We start from the raw sequence: 19,568 nt of genomic DNA, 5'->3' as shown, positions 1-19,568 counted from the left end.
AATTCAACTACTAATTAAATGCTCTGACAAAACTTCTTGAACCAACTACGAAGCCAGCGGCAAAGGAGCAAAGCAGAAAAGCAGAACATAAAAAGAGTGGCATCTGCATTGCACACTGTAATAATAACGAACCATGGCTGCTTCTTCCCCAATTACTGTGCTTGTTACTGGAGCTGGCGGTCGCACAGGTTCTCTCTCGTCCCTTCCCTTTCTTTGATCAATGTCAATTTGATTGGAGTTGATAAAATTCATGACTGGGTTTGGAGTTGAGACTCTCGAATGTGGTAGAGCTACATGAAAAGTGTGTTATTTGTTTTTGATAGTGTCCATTAGAACCATGGAGTTGAAGGCTTAATGTTTAACTATTATATTGTATTGGACCAAAATAATTGTTATATTGTAACGATTGAATCACCATATGTTTGATTTTTCAGGCCAAATTGTGTATAGGAAATTAAAAGAAAAGCCAAACCAATTTGTTTCCAGAGGTTTGGTTAGAACTGAAGAAAGCAAACAGAAAATTGGTGGTGCTGATGATGTTTTTGTAGGGGATATAAGAGATGCTGCAAGTATTGTTCCTGCAATTCAAGGTATAGATTCTCTGATAATCCTCACAAGCGCCGTGCCGCTCATGAAGCCCGGGTTTGATCCAACCAAAGGTCAAAGGCCTGAGTTCTATTTCGATGACGGCGCATATCCTGAACAGGTGCCCACACTTTCTATTGGAGGTAATATCTAGTTTGGTCTAGAGACATCAAAAGAGTCCGAGACTTTTGGAAATGACCAATTTGGTCTCTGAATTTACAAGTCCTGAATCTCCTTTGTCCCTAATTCAATTGCTGTTAACACCATTCTCACATGGAGCCTTAAAGTGTTAGGTGGCATCCCTACAAAAAGGTGACATGGCTAAGACTTCAATGTGATTAAATAGGTGTTCCAAATTACTTAATTGACTCGTTTTAGTCTCTCCACAATTAACAAAATGATTCCAATTAACTAGTTTAGGACATGTAACACTGGGATGCCAAGCTGACATTTTAATGCTCCATATCAGCAATGTGTTAATATGACAATTGAATTAGGGACGAAAGAGATTTACAATTTGTAAATTTTGGGACCAATTTGGTAATTTTAGAAGTCACTACTATTTTGATGAGTGCCGGAAATTTCAGAGGCCAAATTAGGAATTATCTTCTTCCTTTTGCGTGTGTGGTTAAATACACTGTTTAGGTTGATCTCATTCTTGCTAACATTGTGATGTACTCTTTCATGTATTAGGTTGATTGGATTGGGCAGAAAAATCAAATAGATGCTGGTGACATTTCATACCCTTCTTTCTATTAGTCATAAATCATAGTTCTAAATTTCGATTGCGTTCTTGCTTATGGTGTTAACTTTGTGTTATCTTTTTGCAACAGCTAAGGAGGCAGGAGTGAAGCATATTGTGTTGGTGGGGTCTATGGGCGGCACGAACCCTAACCATCCTTTGAACAGCTTGGGCAATGGGAATATATTGGTTAGTCATATTTTCACTACTCATCTTAGAGTTCTTCATTTTGAAGCAGAATGCAAGTTTGGTTAAAGTTAGAGCATTTTTGTTCTTTGATTTCCCCCCTTCGATTTAAAGAATAGAGATTTTGATGTTGATCACAGGTATGGAAAAGAAAGGCCGAGCAATATTTGGCTGATTCCGGTGTTCCATACACAATCATAAGGTATACCCAATTTCTTGTTAAAAGAACTTCTCTAACACAGATTTTCATGAAAAAGAAAGCAAATATTGATATGAGATTATGAGTAATGTTAGGGAATCATGTCTAGTATGAAGTCCACTAAAGATGAAGTCAACATTATAGTAGGTTGCCAAAACAAGTCTAGTATGAAGTCCACCAAAGACGAGCTTTAGTTGAGTTTGGATTTAGAGATGTTTTTCCTAGTTGAGTTTGGATGTTCTTGTTTTTAAGAGTTTCAAATATTTTTTTTTCTTTATGTTAAATGTCGGTTGCAGTTGGCTCCCAAGACTTTCTCTATTGATATTTCTAGTTGTTTAAACAATTATTATAACCTTCTAATGTTGTGTGAATTTTTATATTTTTTGTGTGCTGCTATGTTTTCAATATTAAAGCATTTTGTGTTTTATACAGCAACAATTCATAGAAGTGTGCCATTTCTAAAAATAATCACATCTGATTTTATAGATAGTACACTATATTTTCCCAGCTTCTTGTTCTCTACATACTATTTTTAGTAAATGAGTGAGGATTAAATGGCACCTGTATCAATTTAAGCAAAATTATGCAGCCCATATCTCTTTTTATGTATATATTTTGAGCATGCTTGTCTTGAAATATCAGCATACTTGATGCCAATGCATATGCAGTGGCTATCTTATGTGTTTGATGTGAGATTGTGCTTCCTTTCTTAATTTCTTAACACCTTATTCTTAACTGTGCTGAGTCAGGGCTGGTGGCTTGCTCGATAAGGATGGAGGTCTTCGGGAGCTCATTGTTGGGAAAGATGACGAGCTCCTCCAGACTGAAACCAAAACCATACCTAGAGCTGATGTTGCAGAAGTTTGTATTCAGGTAAATGTTTTCACTAACTATTTACAACAGCCAACAAATGATAGTTGGTTCAAATGGCTTATCATTTGTTCTTCTGAAGCGTTGTTTTGGATTTAAATTCATGAATATGATGAACCAAACTTAATAATATTCACTTCAAGCCAAACTAATCAAAGGTTAATTCCATTTTATCCTATTAAATCAACCCTCTTAATCCTAGTTCCGCCGAAAATTTGTAAATTGACTCCGAATTTTCCCAAATGTGCAAATGGTCATGTTAGCAACTTTCCATCAATTGTTAAGAAAGTTTAAGGTTTCAAAGTTATCTATTTAAAAATGTTCAAGAGGGTGTTTATATGCACCTAACCCAGAGTTAAAAATGCATATTCTGTAAAGTTTAATTATATAATCCAATAGACTTAGAATCCTGGTAATTTGGATAGCAGTTCTTGATTCAGTTGGTTTAACAGGCACTAAATTATGAGGAGGCTAAGTTCAAGGCGTTTGACTTGGCATCAAAGCCTGAGGGAGTAGCTGCACCAACCAAGGACTTCAAGGCTTTGTTTTCTCGGATCACTACTCGTTTTTAAACTTTGAATGATGTGATGATAAATGCATTTAACTTTTACCTTGCTTACATGTTAGGAGGATAATTAGTAGGGTAATTGAGTGGGTATATCTTTGCTCGTACTTATTATACCTAAAGTCATTAGGGTTATGCTCTCTGAAGCAAATTACTATATGATCTTCAAAGGTGAGTAATTCATAGGCTCTATCAATTCCATCGAGAATAATTTGTGTGTTTTTAACTGCCTGTTTTGTTGAAACAAATTCTTTTAATTGCATTTATATTGTCTCAACTGGACCATAGCCGAACTACAGCTGAACCTCTGCTGACCGCCGGTGGCAATCCGGTGCGGGTCCAGAGCCAGTCAGGGGGTTACCTTGTCTTGTATCTACCAAACTAGTGTCTCTGTATTTCTTCATCTTTACATTGTCTAGTGTTTTTGTGTTTGTTGTTCCAAGATGTTTACTAGATTCTACCTCCTATTGTTTTTGTTGAAAAATTTTATTTAAAACTAGTGTTTTTATCCGTAATAACATTATGGGAATATAAATAATGTTTTGAAATTATGTTGATTTTGTCTTAACATTATAAATTATAGCAAAAAAAATTTATAGAATCATATTACTTTTACAAAAAGGTCGTAGGGGACAAAAGTCCTCGTCAGTTAAGAAGACCAGAGCCTCCATAGATAAAAAATAAATCAAATAATAAGTTTTTTAGTTATTAATTTTATGTGAAGGAAAATTTAAATGAGTTTTTACGAATAAAATAATTTAAATGCCCAAATTAGGTTCCGGAAAATTAGAATGAGAATATTTAAATATGATTTTTGAACTTCGTAGGTCTTTCTGAGTCAGAAAATGTGTTTTTTGTAAAAATCCGTGAAAAATCGTGAACCGACAGTTGAACCGGTCGAACTGATTTAAGTCTGTCCGGTACTGTGCGAGAAAAAGTGAAAACAGTAAAAAATCTTAGAAAAATATTAGAAATGGAAAATTGGGTGTTAGTTTTAAAGGTTTAGCCTAAAATTGGGGTGAACGGGCTAAAAACGCTAACGAGTTGGATCGGGCCCAAGCCCAACATATATAAAGGTTCATTAATGAATTCTTCAGCCACAACACACACCCACCAGAAAATTGAGAGAAGGAGAAGAGAGAAGAAACACTATTCATCTCCTCACTCTTTTGACCATATCTCGAGCTACAGTGCTCCGATTCGCGTGTCGTCAGCGGCTACGCGAAGCTCTTGTCGAGCCTGTCACTTCTATCCAAGCTTTGTGGTAAACCTTTCGAGTTTTCTTGTCCAGTTTTTGTGTCCTTATGAAATTCGAGTTTTTGGATTTTGTTTTGAGTGAAATCTTGTGTTTTGGGTGTTTAGGTACACTCTAGCACTTGATTGCTTGTGGTTTTGGCTTCAAAAATTGTTGGGCAGGGTAAGAGCTCTTGAAATCCGTGTGATTTTATGATTATGTTGAGCCCTAGATTGGTTAGTGATGGTTTGTGTGTATATAGCTTGTTTGTTGTGAGTTTGGGAGCTTTTGGAGCTTGTTGGTGCTTGTTGGAGTCCTTTTTGGAGGCTTGCTCGTTGTTGGAAGCTCGCCTTGTACTCTTTTGGGGTTTTGGTTCATACTGAAAATTGGCCAAAGTATGGTTTCGGTTTCCTCTATGTAGTATATAATATTCATGGATATTTAGGCTAGTGCCCCATAGAATAGGTTGGGATTTATGTGGTTGGTGATTGATGTATGATGAATTAATATGGTTATGTTGGTAAATAATGGTTGTTGGGTATTGAATGGTGATGTATGATGATTTACGATGGGTTAAGGAATTTTTGAGTTCAATTATGATGATTAATAATGATATGATGAGGATGAATGATTGTGTGGATTGAGAAGTAGTTTGATATGATATATGTGACATTGAGGTTGTTGGAATGGTAATTGATGATTGGGGATGATTGATAAATGGCTACATTGATGTTGGTAGTTGGATATGAAAAATTGATATTGAAATTGATGATAGAATGAGGATTGGTGAATGTATTGGTGGGAAAATAGTTTGTGATGTTATATGTTTGATAATTGAAATTGAGAATGATGAAGAGTGATGGGAAAAATTGGTGTAAAATGACACAAAGGGTAGATTTTGATGAGAAATGGAGTTTGGAATAGTTTGGTATGGTTTTAGTTGTGTTTTACAAGGAACTGTGGAAAATGTAAATTTGGTAAAAGTTGATTTTTGGTGAACTTTATCTGATCATAATTTTTGCCTCGGTTTTCAAAATTTGTTGAAATTGGTTTAGAATTAAAGTTTGTTGAAATTGGTTTAATTAAAGTTTGTTGAAAACTCTTCGAATCAATATGAAGTTTGTAAGTTTTGAAATTTTATAGTGGAAGTTATGATCATTCAAAGATTGGTATTAAAATTTGAATTACTGCAAAGCTGCTGAATTTTGTGATTTCTGGTATGTGCGCACGCACAGCCTTGTGCGCACGCACAACTGATGAGCGGATAATTTATACGCTTTTTGGCATTATTTTTAGTATGTTTTTAGTATGTTTTAGTTAGTTTTTAGTATATTTTTATTAGTTTTTAGTCAAAATTCACTTTTCTGGACTTTACTATGAGTTTGTGTGTTTTTCTGTGATTTCAGGTATTTTCTGGCTGAAATTGAGGGACCTGAGCAAAAATCTTATTCAGAGGCTAAAAAGGACTGCAGATGCGGTTGGATTCTGACCTCCCTGCACTCAAAGTGGATTTTCTGGAGCTATAGAAGCCCAATTGGTGCGCTCTCAATGGCGTTGGAAAGTAGACATCCTGAGCTTTCCAGCAATGTATAATAGTCCATACTTTGTCCAAGATTTGATGGCCCAAATCGGCGTTCCAAATCAGCTCAAAACTTCCCGGCGTTAAACGCCGGAACTGGCACAAGAATGGGAGTTAAACGCCCAAACTGGCATAAAAGCTGGCGTTTAACTCCAAGAAAAGTCTCTACACATGAAAGCTTCAATGCTCAGCCCAAGCACACACCAAGTGGGTCCGGAAGTGGATTTTTATGTCATTTACTCATCTTTGTAAACCCTAGGCTACTAGTTCTCTACAAATAGGACCTTTTGCTATTGTATTTTCATCTTTGGATCATTTTAGATCTTTTGATCATCTTTGGATCTTTTGATCATTTTAGATCTTAGGATCATCTTTGGACGTCTAGTTCTTAGATCATTAGGAGGCTGGCCTCACGGCCATGCCTGAACCTTGTTCTTATGTATTTTCAACGGTGGAGTTTCTACACACCATAGATTAAGGTGTGGAACTCTGCTGTACCTCGAGTATTAATGCAATTACTATTGTTCTTCTATTCAACTCAGCTTATCTTTGTTCTAAGATATTCATTCACACCCATGAACATGATGAATGTGATGATTATGTGACGCTCATCATCGTTCTCACTTATGAGCGTGTGCCTGACAACCACTCCCGTTCTACAAGCAAACAAGGCTTGAATGTTTATCTCTTGGATTCCTTAATCGAAATCTTCGTGGTATAAGCTAGAACTGATGGCGGCATTCAAGAGAATCCGGAAGGTCTAAACCTTGTCTGTGGTATTCTGAGTAGGATTCAAGGATTGAATGACTGTGACGAGCTTCAAACTCTTGAAGGTTGGGCGTTAGTGACAGACGCAAAAGAATCAATGGATTCTATTCCAACCTGATTGAGAACCGACAGATGATTAGCCGTGCTGTGACAGAGCACGTTGAACATTTTCACTGAGAGGATGTGACTGTAGCCACTGACAACGGTGATGCCCAACATACAGCTTGCCATGGAAAGGAGTAAGAAGGATTGGATGAAGATAGTAGGAAAGCAGAGAGACGGAAGGGACAAAGCATCTCCATACGCTTATCTGAAATTCTCACCAATGAATTACATAAGTATGTCTATCCTTGTTTTATGTTTTATTCATAAATCATCCATAACCATTTGAATCTGCCTGACTGAGATTTACAAGGTGACCATAGCTTGCTTCATACCAACAATCTCCGTGGGATCGACCCTTACTCGCGTAAGGTTTATTACTTGGACGATCCAGTGCACTTGCTGGTTAGTTGTGCGAAGTTGTGAAATTATGTTTAGACCATGGTATTGAGCACCAAGTTTTTGGAGCCATTACCGGGGACTGTTTGAGTTGTGAAAAGAATGAATCACAATTTCGTGCACCAACAACCCTGCGAAAATTTTAACTTGTGCGTACGCACAGACCTGTGCGTCCACACACGCAAGGGAAGGCTCCCTGTTTGCAGCGCTAGCACAGCTTATGCGCGCACATACCAATCAGGATTTGCAACCTGTGCTACGCACAGCCCTATGCGCACGCACACGTTGGGAAGGCCAGTCTGTTGAGGGCGCTAGCACAGGTTGTGCAAGCGAATAGACATTTGGAATTTTGGTACTTGTGCGTGCGCACACTCCTATGCGTACGCACACTTTTAAAAACTTCTTCTAGGCATGCGCACACACACGCCCTATTTCTCAAATTTTTACTTTATTTTTAACTATTTCACCTTCCCAACAAGGTTGTAAGCTTCTATAATATCATTTTAAGACTCTTGGACTTATTTTTTGGGTATCAAACATGAGAGAAGTCCTAGGGAGATTTGATTTTATCATTTTGAAAAGTGAGAGGACGAAGACCTAGGTTTCTGGTGTACTGAGGATGGGTTTGGTGGAGTGCGGAAGAAAAATGGTATATAAATTGAGAGATTGACGAACTAGTGAGTTCGGAATGGAAAGTTATGAATTGAAGATGGTTGTGATGAGTTTAAGACTTGAGATTGAATGATTATGGTTGATGAAATGAGTATGAGTGAAAGTGTGCTATGAGGAGTGGCCTCTGAGGTTGAATACGTGATTACGATATGCATTGTGCTCCGTCGTAGGGGCTGTGGTAGTCGCCACCTACGTTCGGAAGTGAGAGTTGAAGTTGGGCTTCTCACTTATACTTATCGCTTCAGAGGAAGGTGGTAGGGCACACTCCCTCAGAATGTTTTCCTCTGAAAGGAAAAGGTGGTAGGGCACTTATCCCTCAGAATTATTCCTCCTGAGAATACGATTTCTCTCTGATTGCAAGGTGGTAGGACACTAACCCACGGAATCATGCGGCAACCAGAGGAAGGTGGTAGGGCACGCTCCCTCAGAATGTTTCCCTCTGAAAGGAGAAGGTGGTAGGACACTCATCCCTCGGAATTATTCCTCCTTATGCGCAATAGAGAGACTAATCCGGGAGTTGTCGACTAGATTTTCTGTCGGGTTTGGCATTATAACTAACATGTGATATCACAGCCAATAGGATAGACATTCATCATGTGCATCTTCTATATGTTTGCTTGCTTTGATTACTTGAGCTTGCCTAATTGTATAATATGCCTACTTGCTTCTTGAATTACTTGTTATATATTTGACTATTACCTGTGGTTTCCTTGCTTGTATTATCTGTGTTTGTCTGAATTTTGAGGAGGTTAGGTAGGCGGTGGCGATGGATCGCACGGAGGGTAGGATGGCGAAGACTGTGGGACAGCGATGACTAGTTAGTTAGTAATCCCCTAAGTTAGATTACCATGTCCTTATATTATGGTTGTAAGTTATGTTTTCAATGTTTTAGTTATGCCTTAAGATTGAATCTTGTAATGGATATGAAGTTTAGGATTACCTTTGGCGTCCCGGGGTCTTATATCCTACATCACTGGGCACTGTTACCATACTGAGAACCTTCGGTTCTCATACCATATTTCTGTTGTATTTTTCAGATGCAGGTCGCAACCCACCTCGGTGAGTTGCTTGGATGGTGACAGAAGCGGAGGATCCTGTTACTCTTGGAGTCTTTTCGGTTTATTTTGCTTTCGTATCTCTCATTTTGTATTTTGTTTTGCCTAGAGGCTTGTATTTAAGAGAACACAACTTGTATAAGCTCTTTTTACTGTTTGGTTTCTATATGGTCTGTATATCACCAGCCAGCTTAAACTCCGCGAGCCGTGGCTAGATTATTATGATATTATACTCCTTATCTTTTGTTATATCACATCTGTTTCTTGTGCTTTAAGTTAGAAGCTTCGTTAGTACATTTTGCACTTTGTAAGTCCTATTTTGAGCTATATTATTCTTCGGGCTTCTAGATTATACTATTCCATCTATATATATTATATGTATGAGCTTAGAACTGTCGTAATCTCTGATTAACCTTTGCTTTACGACGTGATGTAAAGTTTAGGCTAATTAGGGTATTACAACAATTAGCATTCCTACTCTGACAACTACAGTCAGCAAGGATTTCAAGGTAGAGGTCATGCCTTCCAGGGTTTTAGAGGACGGTTTAGAGGTAGAGGAACCTACAGAGGTGGCAGATCTGATTTTCAGGGCAATCGAATAGTGTGCCAACTTTGTGCAAGGCCTAGCCACACTGTGTGGGACTATTACCATCATTTTAATGCAAGCTATTTGGATGTTGCCGTTACAGGCACACATCCAACACCTCCTTCACAAGCATTTCATCAGCCTCAACCACTACAGCAGGCCAGTGCACTCTTGGCTACAGCACCACTTTCCACTCCCTTGACAGATAAAGCTTGGTACTTGGACACAGGCGCGTCTCATCACCTAACATTTAATGGAAACAATTTGATTACAGGATGAACATTTCTAGTATTGGCAAAGTTGCTCTATTCTCAGAAACCAAATCCCAAACCTATTTTAAACTGCTAAATATACTTCATCTTCACTCAATCTCTAAGAACCTTATTAGTGTGACAAAATTTGCCCTGGACAATCAAATATTCTTTGAATTCTAGCCATTTAACTGCTTTGTCAAATCTAAGGAGATAAGGGAGACATTCCTCCAAGCTCTCTAGGTAGGGATTATATCATTTTGATGTTATTGAAGTAGTGGCAAAGACTGCCCAGATTAGCACTACATCACAAATAAACTATGAAGCACGGACACTTTGTTTAATTGCCGTGTCGGCGTGTCGGACACATCTCGGACACGACGCACGGAGACACTCGTCCGACACGCGTGTCTCCCGTGTCCAAACGTGTCCTGTCCAAAAAAACAAAAAAACAAGCCGGACACGGCCCGGACACGGCCCAATGCCATTTTGGAACATCAATTTCACTTTCAGTCTTTCACCCTTCACTTTAACAAAAAGTTAAAAACCTAACCTTTCACCTCCACCCCCAAACCCGTCTTTGGCTCTGTGGCTCCAACCCACTCACCCTCTCCTCACCGCCAGTCTACCGCCACCTCCAGTTATCGCCGCTACCTCCGGTCGTCACCTCCGTGGATGTTCATCATCTCTCTCCACACCCACTCACTCTTAATCTCAGCATCTCCTCTTCACTGCCGTCACTTCTTCTGCGGTGCTTGTCATCGCTGTTCGCTGCCGTTCACTCCCCGGTTCGCCACCTCTTCGTTGCCGTGTTCGCCACCTCCCCGGTCGCCACTTCTACCGTGACCGTTGCCCTGCTCTCGTGCTCTTCTGCATCCTCCATTTCAAGTAAGGGAGAATATTTATTTTTCCATCAATCAATTTTCTAGTTCTGTATTTCTATTTTTCTCTGGCCTCTGTGCTTCTTTTTGGTTCTGATTTGTTTTGTCATTTTTGTGCTTCCATTTGATTTTGGATTTCTATTTTGTTATGTACATCTCCTTGGTTTGGTTTTGTTTTGTTTTGTTTTGTTTTGTGCTTCTTGAATTAGATATTGTTAGAGACTTCTTTCATAATTTTTTACTGCTGCTATGAGAAGATTAGAAACTAGAAAATAATAGAAAGACACAGAACTGATAGAAAAAAGACAAGAGAAAAAAACTGGATTGATCGTTAATTTGTTTTTTAGCATACATAATATGGCAGTATTCAGCACTTATGTATATGAAGTGGAATATGGCAGTGACTTGTAAGATTCCTAGAAATCAATTTATTTTGAGTTTTAGTGTAAAAGTCTAGACTCTAGATAGCAATTTGTATGTACTATAATTTGTTCTATATGCATTTATGTATATGCCGTTATTATATATATCATGGTTCTAATGCTAATCCTAATTCATAGCTTTAGGTTATGTTTCTCTTCTTCGTAATCATGTTCATATTGAAGGATTATTTGTTAAGGTTTTGTTGTGGTCCTTGGTAATTTGCACCTTTTGTAATATGTTTTTATCTGTTTCTTTTGTAGTAAACATTAAACAATAATAGCTGGGAATGAACTCAGCTTACTTACACAAATGTTTAGTATTATATAATAATTTTCTTTGGTTTTGTTTTCTCTTAATGCTTTTTTTGGTTCTGTTTTGCTCAAGAAATTGAATTATAAAAAAAATAATTTTGTTTCTTAAATTATTGTAGGATTGTGAGAGATGAGTTCAGAGAGTGTTCAAAACAATTTTGAAGAAAGTGTTGATAAGCCTTTATGGAAATTTGTAACAAAGAAAGATAAAATTGAAGGGGGCGAAAATCTTGAATTTCAATGTAAATTTTGCAAAGTTTTATTCAGTGGTTCTTATACTAGAGTAAGAGCACATTTATTGAAGATTTCAGGAAAAGGAATTAGATTTTGTGCAAAAGTTACATCAACAAAGCTTGAAGAACTTAAGAAACTTGATAGTGAAAGTACATTGTTGCATGAAAGTAAAAAGGCTAAGTCAATTTCTCTTCCACCCTTATCTAATGCAAGTGAAATTGATTCAAGAAAAAGAAGAGCTACTGGACCTTTAGAGAAAGCTTTTAATGTGAATGCATGGGAGACTCTAGATTTACATATTGCTAGAATGTTTTTTTCATCTGGATTACCTTTTCATCTAGCAAAAAATCCGTATTTTGTCAAAGCTTTTTCTTATGCTGCCAATAATTATATTGATGGTTATATTCCTCCTGGATATAATAAATTGAGGACAACTTTGCTTGAGAAAGAGAAGCAACATGTGGAGAGAATGTTAGAACCTACTAAGAATTCATGGAGTGGAAAGGGAGTGAGCATTGTAAGTGATGGATGGAGTGATCCCCAAAGGAGGCCTCTTCTTAATTTTATGGCTGTAACTGAAAGTGGGCCTATGTTTTTGAAAGTTGTAGATTGTTCAGATGAGATCAAAGACAAGGATTATGTTGCAAAGCAAATAACAGATGTCATAAGAGAAGTCGGTCTCTCAAATGTAGTGCAGATTGTGACTGATAATGCGCCGGTTTGTAAAGCGGCTGGTTTATTGATTGAAGCTGAATTTCCATCTATTTTTTGGACTTCTTGTGTTGTTCATACTCTCAACCTTGCTTTAAAGGACGTTTGTGCAGCTAAGAATACAGAGAAGAATAATTTTGTCTATCAAGAATGTTCATGGATTACTCAAATTGCTGACGATGTTTCTTTTATAAAAAATTTTATTGTTAATCATCATATAAGGTTATCTATTTTCAATGAATTTAATACATTGAAGTTGCTTAATGTTGCTCCTACTCGATTTGCTTCTACTATTGTGATGCTCAAAAGATTTAGGTTGTTAAAGCAAGGCCTCAAAGAGATGGTTATAAGTGAGAAGTGGTCTTCATACAAGGAAGATAATATTGGCAGAGCTGAGGTTGTTACAGAAAAGATTTTGAGTGAAAATTGGTGGCAAAAAATTGATTATATTCTTGCTTTCACAAATCCTATTTATGATGTTTTAAGAAGTACAGACACAGATGCACCTACTCTTCATTTGGTCCATGATATGTGGGATTCAATGATCAAGAAAGTAAAAAGTGATATATATCTCTATGAAAGAAAAGATGAACAAGAGTCATCGTCCTTCTACGATGTTGTGCACTCAATATTAGTTCAAAGATGGACAAAAAGTAGCACACCTCTTCATTGTTTAGCACATTCATTGAATCCAAGGTAACTTTTTACATTTATTGTTTATAACTTTTATTTATAAGTGAAGATAATTGAATCATTATTAATTTATGCTTAAACACTAATTATATAGGTATTATAGCCACCAATGGTTGAGAGAAGATCTTACACGAGTTTCTCCTCATCAAGATATTGAGATCACTAATGAGAGAGTTAAATGCTTGAAGATGTATTTTCCTAATGAAGAAGAGAGGAGAAAGGTAAACATTGAATTTGCAAGCTTTTCTGATGGTAGAGGTGTCTTTGATGATTATGACTCTTTGAATGATAGAGGCATAGTTGATGCAAAATCTTGGTGGCTAATTCATGGTAGTAAAGCAAAATTTCTTCAACCAATTGCTCTTAGGCTACTAGGGCAACTGGTGGACGAAATTGTGATTCATTTGTTATTGTATTTTGTAAAATTCATTGCTTTTTCTTTCCCTGGCAATGGCGCCAAAAACATGTTGCCAATACCATGGTTCACAACTATGTGTGGTCACAACTCCGTTCAACTAACCAGCAAGTGTACTAGGTCATCCAAGTAATACCTTACGTGAGTAAGGGTCAATCCCACAGAGATTGTTGGTATGAAGCAAGCTATGGTCATCTTGTAAATCTCAGTCAGGCGGATTATAATTGATTATGGATTTTCGAAAATTAATAATAAATAATAAACATAAAATAAAGATAAAGTTACTCATGTAATCCAATGATGGGGATTTCAGATAGGCGCATGGAGATGCTGTGCTCCTCCTGAATCTCTGCTTTCCTACTGCTTTTATCCAATTTTATCAATCTCTTCTATGGCAAGCTGTATGTAGGGCATCACCGTTGTCAATGGCTACATCCCATCCTCTCAGTGAAAATGGTCCAAATGCTCTGTCACAACACGACTAATCATCTGTCGGTTCTCAATCAGGTTGGAATAGAATCCCTTGATTCTTTTGCGTCTGTCACTAACGCCCAGCCTTCAGGAGTTTGAAGCTCGTCACAGTCATTCAATCCCGGAATCCTACTCGGAATACCACAGACAAGGTTAGACTTTCCGGATTCCCATGAATGCCGCCATCAATTCTAGCTTATACCACGAAGATTCTGTTTAAGGAATCCAAGAGATATGCGCCTGGCCTAAGGTAGAACGGAAGTGGTTGTCAGTCACGCGCGTTCATAGGTGAGAATGACGATGAGTGTCACGGATAATCATATTCATCAAGTTGAAGTGCAACAAATATCTTAGAATAAGAATAAAGAGAATTGAATAGAAACAGTAGTAATTGCATTAAAACTTGAGGTATAGCAGAGCTCCACACCCTTAATCTATGGTGTGTAGAAACTCCACCGTTGAAAATACATAAGTGAAAGGTTCAGGCATGGCCAAATGGCCAGCCCCCATGGTCTAAGGACTAGGCATCCAGAGATGTCTAATACACTAGTAAAAAGTCCTATTTATAATAAACTAGCTATTAGGGTTTACATGAGTAAGTAATTGATGCATAAATCCACTTCCGGGGCCCACTTGGTGTATGTTTGGGCTGAGCTTGATCTATCCATGAGCTGAGGCTTTTATTGGAGTTGAACGCCAAGTTGTAACGTGTTTTGGGCGTTCAACTCCGGGTTGTGACGTGTTTCTGGTATTTTACTCCAGACAGCAACATGGAACTGGCGTTGAGCGCCAGTTTACGTCGTCAATTCCCGAATAAAGTATGGACTATTATCTATTTCTGGAAAGCTCTGGATGTCTACTTTCCAACGCCGTTGAGAGCGCGCCATTTGGAGTTCTGTAGCTCCAGAAAATCTATTTCGAGTGCAGGGAGGTCAGATTCCAACAGCATCAGCCTCCTTTTCAGAGTTTTGCTCAGGTCCCTCAATTTCAGCCAGAAATTACCTGAAATCACAGAAAAACACACAAACTCATAGTAAAGTCCAGGAATGTGAATTTAACATAAAAACTAATGAAAACATCCCTAAAAGTAGCTTGAACTTACTAAAAACTACCTACAAACAATGCTAAAAAGCGTATAAATTATCCGCTCATCACAACACCCAACTTAAATTGTTGCTTGTCCCCAAGCAACTAAAAATCAAATAGGATAAAAAGAAGAGAATATACTATAAATTCCAAAATATCAATGAATATTAATTCTAATTAGATGAGCGGGACTTGTAGCTTTTTGCTTCTGAATAGTTTTGGCATCTCAATTTTTCCTTTGAAGTTCAGAATGATTGGCTTCTCTTGGAACTTAGAATTTCGGATAGTGTCATTGACTTTCCTAGTTAAGTATGTTGATTCTTGAACACAGCTACTTATGAGTCTTGGCCGTGGCCCTAAGCATTTTGTTTTCCAGTATTATCACCGGATACATAAATGCCACAGACACATGACTGGGTGAACCTTTTCAGATTGTGACTCAGCTTTGCTAGAGTCCCTAGTTAGAGGTGTCCAGAGCTCTTAAGCACACTCTTTTTGCTTTGGATCACGACTTTAACCACTCAGTCTCAAGCTTTTCACTTGGACCTGCATGCCACAAGCACATGGTTAGGGGCAGCTTGATTTAGCCGCTTAGGCCTGGATTTTATTTCCTTGGGCCCTCCTATCCATTGATGCTCAAAGCCTTGGATCCTTTTTACCCTTGCCTTTTGGTTTTAAGGGCTATTGACTTTTTCTACTTGCTTTCTTTTTTTCTTTCTATTTTTTTTCGCCAATTTTTATTTTTTTTCGCCATTCACTGCTTTTTCTTGCTTCAAGAATCAAATTTATGATTTTTCAGATTGTTAATAACATTTCTCTTTGTTCATCATTCTTTCAAGAGCCAACAATTTTAACATTCATAAACAACAAGATCAAAATTATGCACTGTTCAAGCATTCATTCAGAGAACAAAAAGTATTGTCACCACATCAATATAATTGAACTAAATTCAAGGATAAATTCGAAATTCATGTACTTCTTGTTCTTTTGATTTAAAAACATTTTTTTATTTAAGAAAGGTGAAAGATTAATGGAATTATTCATAACTTTAAGGCATAGTTACTAAACACTAATGATCATGAAGTAGAGACACAAAACATAATTAAACACAACATAAAAACCGAAAAGCAGAAAGAAATAAGAACAAGGAATGAATCCACCTTAGTGGCGTCTTCTTCTTGAAGGACCAACAATGTCCTTAAGCTCTTCTATGTCCCTTCCTTGCCTTTGTTGCTCCTCCCTCATTGCTCTTTGATCTTCTCTTATTTCATGGAGAATGATGGAGTGCTCATGATGTTCCACCCTTAATTGTTCCACATTGTAGCTCAAATCTTCTAAAGAAGTGTTGTGTTGTTCCTAATAGTTGTTGGGAGGAAAGTGCATCCCTTGAGGCATCTCAGGGATTTCTTGATGATGAGCTTCCTCATGCATCTCTTGAGATCCGTGGAGGGTCTCTCTTGCTTGCTCCATCCTTTTCTTGGTGATGGGCTTATCCTCTTCAATGGGGATATCTCCTTCTATGATAACTCCAGCTGAGTAACATAGATGGCAAATAAGGTGAGGAAAATCTAGCCTTGCCATGGTGGAGGGCTTTTCGGCTATTTTGTAGATTTCATTGGAAATGACCTCATGAACTTCTACTTCCTCTCCAATCATGATGCTATGAATCATGATGGCCCGATCCACAATAACTTTAGATCGGTTGCTAGTAGGAATGATGGAGTGTTGAATGAACTCCAACCATCCTCTAGCCACAGGCTTGAGGTCCAGTCTTCTTAGTTGAACTGGCTTGCCCTTGGAGTCTCTTTTCCATTGAGCTCCTTCCACACATATGTCCATAAGGACTTGGTCCAACCTTTGATTAAAGTTGACCCTTCTAGTGTAGGGGCGTTCATCTCCTTGCATCATGGGCAAGTGGAACGCCAACCTCACATTTTTCGGACTAAAATCTAAGTATTTCCCCCGAACCATTGTGAGATAATTCTTTGGACTCGGGTTCATACTTTGATCATGGTTCTTAGTGATCCATGCATTGGCATAGAATTCTTGAACCATTAAGATTCCGACTTGTTGCATGGGGTTGGTTAGGACTTCCCAACCTCTTCTTCGGATTTCATGTCGGATCTCCGGATACTCATTTTTCTTGAGCTTGAAAGGGACCTCCAGGATCACCTTCTTCTTTGCCACAACATCATAGAAGTGGTCTTGATGGCTTTTGGAGATGAATCTTTCCATCTCCCATGACTCGGAGGTGGAAGCTTTTGTCTTCCCTTTTCCTTTTCTAGAGGATTCTCCGGCCTTGGGTGCCATTGATGGTAATGAAAAAACAAAAAACTTATGCTTTGACCACACCAAACTTAAAATATTGCTCGCCCTTGAGCAAGAGAAGAAAGAAGAGAAGAAGAAGAAGAAGAAAATATGGAGGAGAGTGAGAGATGGTGTTTCGGCCAAGGTGTAGAAGAGGGGGTTTGTGTTGTGTGAAAATGAAGTAGAATGGAAGGGTATATATAGGGAGGGGAGAGGGTTTAGTTTCGGTCATTTAGGGTGGGTTTGGGTGGGAAAGTGTTTTTGAATTTTGAAGGTAGGTGGGGTTTATGGGGAAGAGTGGATGGATGTGAGTGGTGAAGGGGGTAATTGGGAAGAGAGATAGAAGTTGTGGGAAGTGTGATATGGGGAAGAGTGTTATAGGATTAGGAGGTAAGTTGGGAATATGTTAGGTGGGGATCCTGTGAAGTCCACAGATCCTGAGATGATCCTGTGGGGCCCACAGATCCTAAGGTGTCAAGGATTTACATCCCTGCACCAATTAGGCATGTAGAATGCCTTTGCACACCATTCTGGCGTTTAAACGCCGAGATGATGCACACTCTGGGCGTTGAACGCCCATGTGTAGCATGTTTCTGGCGTTGAACGCCAGTTCCATGCTTGTTACTAGCGTTCAACGCCAGCTTTCCTCAAGGCACATTCCTGGCGTTCAAACGCCAGAATGTTGCTTGTTTCTGACGTTCAGCGCCAGATTCATGCTCTGTTCTGGCGTTGAATGCCAGCCAGATGTTCCTTACTGGCATTGAACGCCAGTATGTCCTCCCTCCAGGGTGTGATTTTTCTTCTGCTGTTTTTGATTCTATTTTTAATTTTTATATTTTTTTTTCGTGACTCCACATGATCATGTACCTAATAAAACACAAAATAATAATAAAATAAAATAAAAATTAGATAAATAAAAATTGGGTTGCCTCCCAACAACAAGCGCTCTTTTAATGTCATTAGCTTGACAGTGGGCTCTCATGGAGCCACAAAGGTGATCAGGTCAATGTTGTATAGTCCCAACACCAAACTTAGAGTTTGGATATGGGGTCTTAACACCAAACCTAGAGTTTGGTTGTAGCCTCCCAACACCAAACTTAGAGTTTGACTGTGGGGGCTCTTCTTGACTCTGTACTGAGAGAAGCTCTTCATGCTTACTCTCCTTTGTCATAGAGGGATGGCTATGTGCCTTAAACACAAGGTATTCCCCATTCAATTGAAGGACAAATTCACCTCTGTTGACATCTATCACAGCTCCTGCTGCGGCTAGGAAAGGTCTTCCAAGGATGATGCACTCATCCTCTTTCTTCCTAGTGTCTAAGATTATGAAATCAGCAGGGATGTAAAGGCCTTCAACCTTTACTAACACGTCCTCTACTACTCCATAAGCTTGTCTTAATGACTTGTCTGCCAATTGTAATGAGAACAAGGCAGGTTGTACCTCAATGATCCCCAGCTTCTCCATTACAGAGAGTGGCATAAAATTTATCCCTGACCCCAGATCACATAGAGCTTTTTCAAAGGTCATGGTGCCTATGGTACAAGGTATTAAGAACTTGCCAGGATCTTATCTTTTTTGAGGTAAAATTTGCTGAATCCAGGTATCTAGTTCACTAATAAGCAAGGGAGGTTCACTTTCCCAAGTCTCATTACCAAACAACTTGGCATTCAGCTTCATGATAGCTCCTAAATATTGAGCAACTTGCTCTCCAGTCACATCTTCATCCTCATCAGAGGAAGAAATAGTCTTCAGGGCTCATGAATGGCAGAAGGAGATTTAATGGAATCTCTATGGTCTCTATATGAGCCTCAGATTCCTTTGGATCCTTACTAGAAAACTCCCTCTTGCTTGAGAGACGTCCCAGGAGGTCTTTCTCACTAGGATTTTCGTCCTCCTCCTCCCTTGTGCATTCGGCCATATTGATTACATCAATGGCCTTGCACTCTCCTTTTGGATTCTCTTCTGTATTGCTTGGGAGAATACTGGGAGGAGTTTCAATGACTTTCTTACTCAGGTGGCCCACTTGTACCTCCAGATTTCTGATGGAGGATCTTATTTCACTCATGAAACTGAAAGTGGCTTTTGACAGATCAGAGACTAAATTTGCTAAATTAGAGGAGCTTTGTTCAAAATTCTCTTTCTGTTGCTGAGAAGATGATGGAAAAGGCTTGTTATTACTGAGCCTATTTCTTCCACCATTATTAAAGCCTGGTTGTGGCTTTTGTTGATCCTTCCATGAGAA

The 19,568-nt window shown here is 38.5% G+C and overlaps 1 protein-coding gene across 1 annotated transcript; it reads left to right on the top strand.

The window, feature by feature from the left end:
- On the top strand, window positions 1–3,373 carry LOC130961496 (uncharacterized protein At2g37660, chloroplastic). The gene is made up of 7 exons (XM_057887426.1): window positions 1–188; window positions 435–706; window positions 1,279–1,315; window positions 1,419–1,516; window positions 1,654–1,715; window positions 2,462–2,585; window positions 3,035–3,373. Exons 1-7 carry the CDS (start codon window positions 134–136, stop codon window positions 3,152–3,154), a joined length of 768 nt encoding a protein of 255 aa, XP_057743409.1. The 5' UTR covers window positions 1–133; the 3' UTR covers window positions 3,155–3,373.
- The last annotated feature ends 16,195 nt before the right edge of the window (window positions 3,374–19,568 follow it).

The sequence above is a fragment of the Arachis stenosperma genome, chromosome 2 (genome assembly GCF_014773155.1).
Source record: "Arachis stenosperma cultivar V10309 chromosome 2, arast.V10309.gnm1.PFL2, whole genome shotgun sequence".
NCBI classification, from domain to species: Eukaryota; Viridiplantae; Streptophyta; class Magnoliopsida; order Fabales; family Fabaceae; genus Arachis; species Arachis stenosperma.
Note: the sequence above shows the minus strand (reverse complement) of the source record. Positions and strands in the feature narration are given on the sequence as shown.

Bases quoted from the DNA above. Each gene is read 5' to 3' on its own strand.
- LOC130961496 (XM_057887426.1), top strand. From the start codon at position 134: ATGGCTGCTTCTTCCCCAATTACTGTGCTTGTTACTGGAGCTGGCGGT. The intron at 1,517-1,653 runs GTTAGTCATATT...TGTTGATCACAG, and splicing joins TGGGCAATGGGAATATATTG to GTATGGAAAAGAAAGGCCGA. The intron at 1,716-2,461 runs GTATACCCAATT...GTGCTGAGTCAG, and splicing joins GTTCCATACACAATCATAAG to GGCTGGTGGCTTGCTCGATA.